Source organism: Nerophis lumbriciformis, linkage group LG29 (genome assembly GCF_033978685.3).
Source record: "Nerophis lumbriciformis linkage group LG29, RoL_Nlum_v2.1, whole genome shotgun sequence".
In the NCBI taxonomy this organism is placed as follows: Eukaryota; Metazoa; Chordata; class Actinopteri; order Syngnathiformes; family Syngnathidae; genus Nerophis; species Nerophis lumbriciformis.
In genome coordinates this window covers 31,238,551-31,250,666 of record NC_084576.2, presented here as the reverse complement: position 1 = coordinate 31,250,666, position 12,116 = coordinate 31,238,551, and the positions used below count along the sequence as shown (strand labels likewise).

Sequence of the window (12,116 nt, the reverse complement as noted above, 5' to 3'; positions counted from 1 at the left end):
CATACTTTAACTGTTTTTTTGTAGTATCACAACTTTTTTTCTTTTATAGTTATGCCTTTGTTCTTGTCACATTTTAACTGTTTTCTTGTAGTATCACAACTATTTTTCTTTTATAGTTATGCCTTTGTTCTTGTCACATTTTTAACTGTTTTCTTGTAGATTCACAACTTTTTTTATTTTAAAGTTATGTGTTTATTCTTGTCATATTTGAACTGTTTTTTTGTAGTATCACAAATGTTTTCTTTTATATTTATGCCTTCATTTTTGTTAACTTTATTGTTGTAGTATCAGAACTTTTTTTCTTTTAAAATGATGTGTTTATTCTTTTCATATTTTAACAATTTTCTTGTAGTATCACAACTTTTTTCTTTTAAAACTATGTGTTTATTCTTGCCATACTTTAACTGTTTTCTTGTAGTATCACAACTTTTTTTCTTTTATAGTTATGCCTTTGTTCTTGTCACATTTTAACTGTTTTCTTGTAGTATCACAACTTTTTTTCTTTTATAGTTATGCCTTTGTTCTTGTCACATTTTTAACTGTTTTCTTGTAGATTCACAACTTTTTTTATTTTAAAGTTATGTGTTTATTCTTGTCATATTTGAACTGTTTTTTTGTAGAATCACAAATGTTTTCTTTTATATTTATGCCTTCATTTTTGTTAACTTTATTGTTGTAGTATCAGAACTTTTTTCTTTTAAAATGATGTGTTTATTCTTTTCATATTTTAACAATTTTCTTGTAGTATCACAACTTTTTTCTTTTAAAACTATGTGTTTATTCTTGCCATACTTTAACTGTTTTCTTGTAGTATCACAACTTTTTTTCTTTTATAGTTATGCCTTTGTTCTTGTCACATTTTAACTGTTTTCTTGTACATTCACAACTTTTTTTAATTTTAAACTTAAGTGTTTATTCTTGTCATATATTCTCTGTTTTCTTGTAATATCACAACTTTTTTCTTTTAAAATTATGCCTTTGTTTTAGTCACATTTTAACTGTTTTCTTGTAGAATCACAACTTTTTTTATTTTAAAGTTATGTGTTTATTCTTGTCATATTTGAACTGTTTTCTTGTAGTATCACAAATGTTTTCTTTTATATTTATGCCTTAATTTTTGTTAACTTTATTGTTGTAGTATCACAACTTTTTATTTTAAAATTATGCCTTTACTCTTGTAACATTTTAACTGTTTTCTTGTAGTATCACAACTTTTTATTTTAAAATTATGCCTTTACTCTTGTTACATTTTAACTGTTTTCTTGTAGTATCACAACTTTTTCTTTTAATTAAAATCCTCTTACCTGGTCTTTGTCCTCCGGGTTCCTGCATCTTGGGGTCACTACTACTGCAGCCATGCGAGTTGGCAACACAATCTCTCCTATAAATGTGGTGTGTTCGCTTCTTACCTTGCGCAGCCGCTCGATCATCTCCTCGATGCTGATGTCTCCGTTTTGTGACACCTTGCCCTCCATGGCGGTGAGCCACTCGCACAGCTCCTTGTACTTTTCGCTGAAGACGTTCCACTCGTTGAGCTTCTCGCTCACCTGCTGCGCGCGCAGAGACATCTGCAGGTACACAAGATGGAACGCAGACCAGGTCACACTGTGTGTGTCAGACTACTCGCAGTGTGGTTTTGTGCGTTTCCTGTGTGTGACTGTTTTGTCGCTCACACAGGATGCGGCGCAAGGTTCGGGTGCACCCGAGAACATGCACGACGAGCTTAAGAAATGGTGGTGTCGGTGCGTCACCTGGTGGCAGATTTCCTCCCACATGCGATGCAGCAGCTCGATCCGCTCCTGAAGGACACTAAGGTCCTCCGCGCTGATGTGACACGACAACGACTCCCTGAGGACGGTCAGGTGGGACAAATCTCCGGTCCAGCCGTCGATGGTGCCCTCCAGGTCCTAAACCATGTTCACCATTAGACCAGAACGGCGTAATAATAGACAACATGACTTCAAATATGAGATCGGATGCGACCTTGCAACGCATCTGCTCAGCCTGCAGGTCCTCATGATGGTCAGGGAGAGGCTGGGACAGCTGACGTTTGAAGGCCCGGAGCTTTTCCAGAGATCCACCGATACCTTTGTCACACCTTTCCCAGTCCTGTTGTTGGCATACAACAGCAGGTAAACAAACACAATCACTGTCCCTTTAAAGCTATCCATGAACAATCTCAAATGTGGAATCTATCATTAGATAGAATCTGATTGTGTTGTTAGGGGAAAAAGTCAGAAGAATACACTTTTGTTGCTCCTAAAACGATAACATTCATTTTTGTAAAACAAAGAGTTTTTTTTTAAATATACTATACTACTACCCTGTAATATTTTAACTGTATTCTTGTCGTGCCAGGACTTGTTTTATTATGCATTTATTATTGCCATACTTTAACTGTATTCTTGTAGTATCACAACTTTTTTCTTTTAAAATTATATGTTTATTCTAGTCATATTTTAACTGTTTTCTTGTAGTATCACAACTATTTTTCTTGTCAAATTATGTGTTTATTCTTGTCATATCTTAACTTTTTTTCTTGGAGTATCAACTTGTTTTTATTGTAAAGTTATGTGTTTATTTTTGTAATATTTTAACTGTTTTCTTGTAATATCACAACTTTCTTTTCTTTTATAGTTATGCCTTTATTCTTGTCACATTTTAACTGTATTCTTGTCATACTAGGACTTTTTCTCATTATGCATTAACTGCATTGTTGTGGTATCACAACTTTGTTCCTTTAACCCTTTGATGCATAACATATGCACACCCCTTTTAATGCACAACATGGGTCAAAAATGACCCGCATCAATTTCCCATGTTATTTCATGCTGCCTGAGTGTTTCTTTGCTGTATCTTTTGAAATCAATGTATTTTATAATTTAATAATTCAAGTATTCTTTAAAAATCTTGTTTTTGATTACCACAAATCATTATTTATATTTTTCCTACCATACCTTATGAACAAAAGTATTTTTTGTAATACTACATCAAGTTTACACACATGGGTCAAAAATGACCCATTATCCAAGTGCGATTTAAAAATGGATGAAGGCATATTACAATAATATTTTACTTCTAATACTTATTTTAGATGTGATTCGGGCCAAACAATCATACATTTATTATTTGAAACCTGTTTATTTGTCATTTTGGCAAACATCTGGCGGTAACAAAAATACATTTGTGAATTAGACCAACGTAAAATAAAATTGTCAATTAACTTCTTATGATTCTTTTATTTTTTATTAGTTAGTTATCAGATTCCTCACATGTAGCACACATTACCACTGTGCGTTTGTGCTCCTTGCACTGCGAACACCAGCTGCTGACTTTTCTGTCTTTGGCAGATGAGCAGATCGCACACCTTTTCCTCTTCGCCGCACCCTTCTGTCTTATGTCCTCTTCTGGTTGGGTGGTGACTTTGGTTTGTTTTTCTATCCCGCATCTTCCCATTGCCTCTATGATATGCTTTTGGAGTGTGGGTGTGCCCTCCATGCGGCTCTTCATATGTGGCATGGCCAGCTCTTTGCCCAGCTCCTTGATGAATAGTCGGCGTGCATTGGTGACACCACCCATGTAACCAGGGTGTTCTGCAGTGAAGTTGGTGTGGTTTTGAGGGTGGCAATATCCAGCATATTGTACCAGAGCACCATGGGCCACCTCCATGTTCTCCGCTTGCATGTGTAGGTGCCAACCATCTCATCTGTTGTGTCCACTCCTCCTTTTGTTCTGTTGTAGTACAGTATCACTTCTGGTTTCTTCTTCTGACTGTCATCCACTGCTTTGTCATCATGCATTGTGCTCAGAAGGAATTAATTCCTCTTTCTTGACACTTCTCCACGTTTTCCCTTTAGCTGCGGCTGCTCTTCGTCCCTCTAAGTTGGTGCATTTTAGAACCTCCTCAATGATATTGTCACTGATGAACATATCCCATGCATCTTTCGGTGAAACAGCTCTTGATCCGGGTGTAGGTCCTGGGCAGCTTCTGAGCCTCAGAATGTTATGGCTTCTTGTTCTGCTGGAAGTGGGGGGATTCTCATTCCAGTAAGACCCCTTTTTACTCAGTCTATTGGACTGGGTCTGTGCTTCCTCTTCTGAGGATTCATCATCAGATGAGTCACCTATGTCTATGTCTTCTTCATCTAGGAGAGCTGGATTTGAAGACACACCCACATCTTCAGCTTGATCCTGGGGCACATAGTCAGGGTCATCATCCTCAGATATTTCAGACTCCGAATCATTTCCAATCGCCTCCTCATCTGGTTCTTCATCCAGCATCCTTAGAACCATCTCAGCTGTAAATCTTTTAGCCATACTCTGGATAAAGCAAATCAAACGTACAATACTGTAAAATGCACATCAATCTAAATTTCTATCTTGAGTTTTATGTTGGTGACCCAGCTATAAGATTAGTTTAGCTAACAAGAATATGTCAACAGTTAGCTAATAGTATTGCAAATATTTCCCTTTCTGACAAGTGATGCACTAAATTATGCCAACCCTTTCACAAGGCATCAAATATTTTCTTAGGTAGAACAATTGTAAAAGAACTTACTTACTTATCAGATGTTCAAAGGTGTTGAGTAGAAAAATGTGTCAGGTGAGTAGTTGTCCGCACCAAATACATTCCTAATTGCAAACATGCTCAAATTCAAAAGGTTCCTACCAAATGTCACAGTGAATGCAGGTGGGTCATTTCTGACCCATGTGTGTGAAGTTGATGTATGAATACAAAAGCTCTGCTTGTTCATAGAGTAAGAAAGGAAACATAAAAAATGTGATTTTAGCTGAACAAAAACATGATATTTACTGAATATATGTGATAGTAAACGATAAAATACATTTATTTGAAATATATAGCAAAGCAACGCTCAGGCTAACATGAAATAACATAGAAAATAGATGTGGGTCATTTTTGACCCATGTTGTGCATTGGAAGGGTAGTACTACAAAAATCATTTTTATTCAAAAATTATGAAGAGAAAGAATAAAATAACAATGTTTAATGACCAAAAACAAGTTAATTGAGGAATACCTGGAAAACTGAAAGATTACATTCAATTATTGCAAAGAAACAGATAATAAAAACTTGGTTGGGTCACATTTGACCCATGTTATGCATCAAAGGGTTACAAATGATATGTTTATTCTTGTCATATTTTAACTGTTTTCTTGTAGTATCACAACTTTTTTTCTTTTAAAATGATGTGCTTATTCTTGTCATAGTTGAACTGTTGTGGTATCACAACTTTTTTTCTTTTATAGTTACTTTATTCTTGTAATTTCTGGACATTGTTCTGGTGGTGTAACATGTGCAATGGTTTCCATGTAAAAAGAAGGTCTACCTTCAACAAGGTGCTGAGCTCTTTCTTCTGCTCCTCCAGACAACTGCTGGCGTGTTTCCATCGCCCCTGGATGTCGGTGAGCTCCGCCTGCAGGCTCAGCTCAGCCTGACTGTCTGCTGACAGGAGAAGCTGTCTGGCGGCCTCCACTGTCAGGATGTAGCTGCCCTGATGACGTTGCAGCACCTTCTCCTTCAGCTGAAGGAAGGAGACGTGAATCACAGGAAAAAGTTACTGCGTCCGCATTGTCCCGTGACCAGTTTTGGGACTAATAACGCTTTACTGTAACGCCGTTACTTTCGGCGGTAAATAGTAATCTAACGCGTTATTTTTTATATTCAGTAACTCAGTTACCGTTACTACATGATGCGTTACTGCGGTATTTTACGCTATTTTTTATGTAGTATCGGCTAGAAGCTGAGAAGATCTGAGTGTGTTTTATTGTTTACTAACAAGATATCATGGCGAAGCCCGAAGCCGAGTTTCTTAACATGGAGACATTCTCACTACTTTTCTTTTGTCGACCGCAAAGAAAAGAACATTTTAGTTCAATGTAAGTTGAACTAAAATGCAAAAGCAATACATTCAACCGGAAGTAACCATGAACTCACGCACATATGTAAAAAATGTCAATTACTCTTGAATAGATTGAATACTATACCCAAATCCCACATCCGTTTTGTCAAGAATAAGAGACTGTGACGCCTTTAAATACACATTTAGATTTAAAATTGGGTTATAATGTTGCACTAATTCGTAAAGTGCGTCATAAAAGGCGAATATACTCTATTAAAATCACACACAGATACATTAAAACATTACTATTTAGCTATGGTAAGCTTTTGTTTTGAAATGTTTAACAAGAAGTTCGCTTCGAAGCAATACATTCAACCGGAAGTAACCATGAACTCACACACATATGTAAAAAATGTCAATTACTCTTGAATAGATTGACTAATATAACCAAATTCCCACGTCCGGTCCGTAAAGAATAAGAGGCTGTGACGCTGTGTCTTCAAATCTGCTGAAACGGCTACAAAAGCAACATGCGTCGACGAAGCTAGTAAAGAGAGACACACTAAAAGATTACAATTGGTACAAAATGCGGCTGCTAGACTTTCGACAAGAACAAGAAAGTTTGATCATATTACGCCTATACTGGCTCACCTGCACTGGCTTCGTGTGCACTTAAGATGCGACTTTAAGGTTTTACTACTTACGTATAAAATACTACACGGTCTAGCTCCGTCCTATCTTGCTGATTGTATTGTACCGTATGTCCCGGCAAGAAATCTGCGTTCAAAGAACTCCGGCTTATTAGTGATTCCCAGAGCCCAAAAAAAAGTCTGCGGGCTATAGAGCGTTTTCTATTGGGGCTCCAGTACTATGGAATGCCCTCCCTGTAACAGTTAAGAGATGCTACCTCAGTAGAAGCATTTAAGTCCCATCTTAAAACTCATTTGTATACTCTAGCCTTTGAATAGCCCCCCTGTTAGACCAGTTGATCTGCCGTTTCTTTTCTTTTCTCCTCTGCTCCCCCCTCTCCCTTGTGGAGGGGGAGACACTCAAGTCCGGTGGCCATGGATGGGGTGCTGGCTGTCCGGGGACCCGGGGTGGACCGCTCGCCTGTGTATCGGTTGGGAACATCTCTGCGCTGCTGACCCGTCTCCGCTCGGGATGGTTTCCTGCTGACCCCACTGTGGACTGGACTCTTACTGTTATGCTGGATCCACTATGGACTGTACTCTCACTATTATGTTAGATCCACTATGGACTGGACTCTCACTATTACGTTAGATCCACTATGGACTGGACTCTCACTATTATGTTAGATCCCTTATGGACTAGACTCTCACTATTATGTTAGATCCACTATGGACTGGACTCTCACTATTACGTTAGATCCACTATGGACTGGACTCTCACTATTATGTTAGATCCACTATGGACTGGACTCTCACTATTATGTTAGATCCACTATGGACTGGACTCTCACTATTATGTTAGATCCCTTATGGACTGGACTCTCACTATTATGTTAGATCCACTATGGACTGGACTCTCACTATTACGTTAGATCCACTATGGACTGGACTCTCACTATTATGTTAGATCCACTATGGACTGGACTCTCACACTATTATGTTAGATCCACTATGGACTGGACTCTCACTATTATGTTAGATCCACTATGGACTGGACTCTCACTATTACGTTAGATCCACTATGGACTGGACTCTCACTATTACGTTAGATCCACTATGGACTGGACTCTCACTATTATGTTAGATCCCTTATGGACTGGACTCTCACTATTATGTTAGATCCACTATGGACTGGACTCTCACTATTACGTTAGATCCACTATGGACTGGACTCTCACTATTATGTTTGACCCACTATGGACTGGACTCTCACTATTATGTTAGATCCCTTATGGACTGGACTCTCAGTATTATGTTAGATCCACTATGGACTGGACTCTCACTATTATGTTAGATCCACTATGGACTGGACTCTCACACTATTATGTTAGATCCACTATGGACTGGACTCTCACTATTATGTTAGACCCACTATGGACTGGACTCTCACTATTACGTTAGATCCACTATGGACTGGACTCTCACTATTACGTTAGATCCACTATGGACTGGACTCTCACTATTATGTTAGATCCCTTATGGACTGGACTCTCACTATTATGTTAGATCCCTTATGGACTGGACTCTCACTATTATGTTAGATCCACTATGGACTGGACTCTCACTATTATGTTGGATCCACTATGGACTGGACTCTCACACTATTATGTTAGACCCACTCGACATCCATTGCATTCGGTCTCCCTAGAGGGGGGGGGGGGTTACCCACATATGCGGTCCTCTCCAAGGTTTCTCATAGTCATTCACATCGACGTCCCACTGGGGTGAGTTTTTCCTTGCCCTTATGTGGGCTCTGTACCGAGGATGTCGTTGTGGCTTGCGCAGCCCTTTGAGACACTTGTGATTTAGGGCTATATAAATAAAGATTGATTGATTGATTGACTACTTTTCTTTTGTCGACCGCAAAGAAAAGAACATTTTAGTTCAATGTAAGTTGTGTCTTGGATCAAAGATCCTATCCTAGCAGTTCAAATCTGCTGAAACAGCTACAAAAGCAACATGCTTCGACGAAGCTAGTAAAGAGAGACACACTTCACCTCCTAAGCTAACAGCGGCTGGATTTTAACGAGGCACTGCGCACTGAAGGTACACACACTCTGTCAATTCTCTTATATACTCTTTCATTCTAGACTTCTAGAGTGTTTGATTATCACATCACTCTAAATGTATGGACTATAAAGTTCACAAACATAAAGAGGGATGCTAGTGGGCCAGGCCAATCTTTCCTTATCTCTAAACTAAAACTTGGGAAATGTGTAGAGTGTTTTAGGGCTTCAGACATGATTTTATTTCACAATTCCTTGAGAGAAAAAAACACCTGATTAGGCTTTGTGTGTGAAGGCTAAAAGTGCATTAAAGGGGGCCTTAAAAAAAAAAAAACCGCATTACTTTTTGGTGTAAGTAACTGAGTTACTTTTGAAATAAAGTAACTAGTAACTGTAACTAGTTACTGGTTTTCCGTAACTAACCCAACACTGCCCGTGACCAACCTGAATGGCGTCCAGCATGGAGCGAGCCTGCTGCAAAGGGACGGTGGTGCCGGACTGGAGGCCCTCTGCAGGCTGGGAGACCTCCAGCAGCCATTTGCGCAGCTTCTCCACCATCTCCCTGTAGCGCTGCCACTGGCGGATCAGCCCGTCAATGATGCCCCGCCTCTGCTGGGCACGCCGCACCACACCCTGCCACTGGTTACTCAGCAGCGCCAGCTTCAGGTTGAACTCGTTCCTGTCGTCCACTTGCCCCTGCTCCAACATCCTCTGTCCGTCGCTGATGATGGAGTGCAGGATCTGCTGGCGACTAAACATCTCCGCCTGGAACAACTGAAGCACAACATATTGGTGAGTAAATCCATGCGAGGCAGAGTTCTTTAGAAAAGTCCAACCTCGTGGGCCTTTTGCTGCTCCATCAAACTCTGGTAGTTTCCAGATATTTCCACCGCTAGATTCTGCTCGGTTTGCACCAAGAACTCCATCCAGGTCTCGCACTTCTCCAAGAAGGTCTGCTGCTGCAGCAGGAAGGACTGCAGTTTGCTGCGGAGAAAAGATAAACAATGAATACAAAAAAGGTCTAATTGTGCAAAAGTGCTTTTTACTGATGTTCTAACAGGAATATGTGCCTAGATCAGGGGTGCATAATAGAAGACTCTCACTATTATGTTAGATCCACTATGGACTGGACTGTCACGCTATTATGTTAGATCCACTATGGACTGGACTGTCACGCTATTATGTTAGATCCACTATGGACTGGACTCTCACACTATTATGTTAGATCCACTATGGACTGGACTCTCACACTATTATATTAGATCCACTATGGACTGGACTCTCACACTATTATGTTAGATCCACTATGGACTGGACTCTCACTATTATGTTAGATCCACTATGGACTGGACTCACACTATTATGTTAGATCCACTATGGACTGGACTCTCACTATTATGTTAGATCCACTATGGACTAGACTCTCACACTATTATGTTAGATCCACTATGGACTGGACTCTCACACTATTATGTTAGATCCACTATGGACTGGACTCTCACACTATTATGTTAGATCCACTATGGACTGGACTCTCACACTATTATGTTAGATCCACTATGGACTGGACTCTCACACTATTATGTTAGATCCACTATGGACTGGACTCTCACACTATTATGTTAAAGCCACTATGGACTGGACTCTCACTATTATGTTAGATCCACTATGGACTGGACTCTCACACTATTATGTTAGATCCACTATGGACTGGACTCTCACACTATTATGTTAGATCCACTATGGACTGGACTCTCACACTATTATGTTAGATCCACTATGGACTGGACTCTCACACTATTATGTTAGATCCACTATGGACTGGACTCTCACTATTATGTTAGATCCACTAAGGACTGGACTCTCACTATTATGTTAGATCCACTATGGACTGGACTCTCACACTATTATGTTAGATCCACTATGGACTGGACTCTCACACTATTATGTTAGATCCACTATGGACTGGACTCTCACACTATTATGTTAGATCCACTATGGACTGGACTCTCACACTATTATGTTAGATCCACTATGGACTGGACTCTCTCTCACTATTATGTTAGATCCACTCTGGACTGGACTCTCACACTATTATATTAGATCCACTATGGACTGGACTCTCACACTATTATGTTAGATCCACTATGGACTGGACTCTCACACTATTATGTTAGATCCACTATGGACTGGACTCTCACACTATTATGTTAGATCCACTATGGACTGGACTCTCTCTCACTATTATGTTAGATCCACTCTGGACTGGACTCTCACACTATTATGTTAGATCCACTATGGACTGGACTCTCACACTATTATGTTAGATCCACTATGGACTGGACTCTCACACTATTATGTTAGATCCACTATGGACTGGACTCTCACTCTATTATGTTAGATCCACTATGGACTGGACTCTCACACTATTATGTTAGATCCACTATGGACTGGACTCTCACACTATTATGTTAGATCCACTATGGACTGGACTCTCACTATTATGTTAGATCCACTATGGACTGGACTCTCACTATTATGTTAGATCCACTATGGCCTGGACTCTCACCCTATTATGTTAGATCCACTATGGACTGGACTCTCACACTATTATGTTAGATCCACTATGGACTGGACTCTCACACTATTATGTTAGATCCACTATGGACTGGACTCTCACACTATTATGTTAGATCCACTATGGACTGGAATCTCACACTATTATGTTAGATCCACTATGGACTGGACTCTCACACTATTATGTTAGATCCACTATGGACTGGAATCTCACACTATTATGTTAGATCCACTATGGACTGGAATCTCACACTATTATGTTAGATCCACTATGGACTGGACTCTCACACTATTATGTTAGATCCACTATGGACTGGACTCTCACTATTATGTTAGATCCACTATGGACTGGACTCTCACACTATTATGTTAGATCCACTATGGACTGGACTCTCACACTATTATGTTAGATCCACTATGGACTGGACTCTCACACTATTATGTTAGATCCACTATGGACTGGACTCTCTCTCACTATTATGTTAGATCCACTCTGGACTGGACTCTCACACTATTATGTTAGATCCACTATGGACTGGACTCTCACACTATTATGTTAGATCCACTATGGACTGGACTCTCACACTATTATGTTAGATCCACTATGGACTGGACTCTCACTCTATTATGTTAGATCCACTATGGACTGGACTCTCACACTATTATGTTAGATCCACTATGGACTGGACTCTCACACTATTATGTTAGATCCACTATGGACTGGACTCTCACTATTATGTTAGATCCACTATGGACTGGACTCTCACTATTATGTTAGATCCACTATGGCCTGGACTCTCACCCTATTATGTTAGATCCACTATGGACTGGACTCTCACACTATTATGTTAGATCCACTATGGACTGGACTCTCACACTATTATGTTAGATCCACTATGGACTGGACTCTCACACTATTATGTTAGATCCACTATGGACTGGACTCTCACACTATTATGTTAGATCCACTATGGACTGGACTC

The 12,116-nt window shown here is 39.6% G+C and overlaps 1 protein-coding gene across 11 annotated transcripts in view; it reads right to left on the bottom strand.

Annotated features, from left to right (window-relative positions):
* The window catches only part of syne1b (spectrin repeat containing, nuclear envelope 1b), a 469,384-nt gene that overhangs the window by 84,131 nt on the left and 373,137 nt on the right, over positions 1–12,116 (bottom strand). For all 11 annotated transcript variants that reach the window (XM_072911924.1, XM_072911927.1, XM_061924513.1 and 8 more), the window contains 6 exons: positions 9,393–9,540; positions 9,001–9,330; positions 5,349–5,543; positions 1,984–2,109; positions 1,752–1,907; positions 1,410–1,568 (listed from right to left, as the gene is read on the bottom strand). In XM_072911924.1, coding sequence (XP_072768025.1) covers positions 1,410–1,568; positions 1,752–1,907; positions 1,984–2,109; positions 5,349–5,543; positions 9,001–9,330; positions 9,393–9,540 — 1,114 coding nt within the window. The remainder of the gene's footprint in view (positions 1–1,409; positions 1,569–1,751; positions 1,908–1,983; positions 2,110–5,348; positions 5,544–9,000; positions 9,331–9,392; positions 9,541–12,116) is intronic.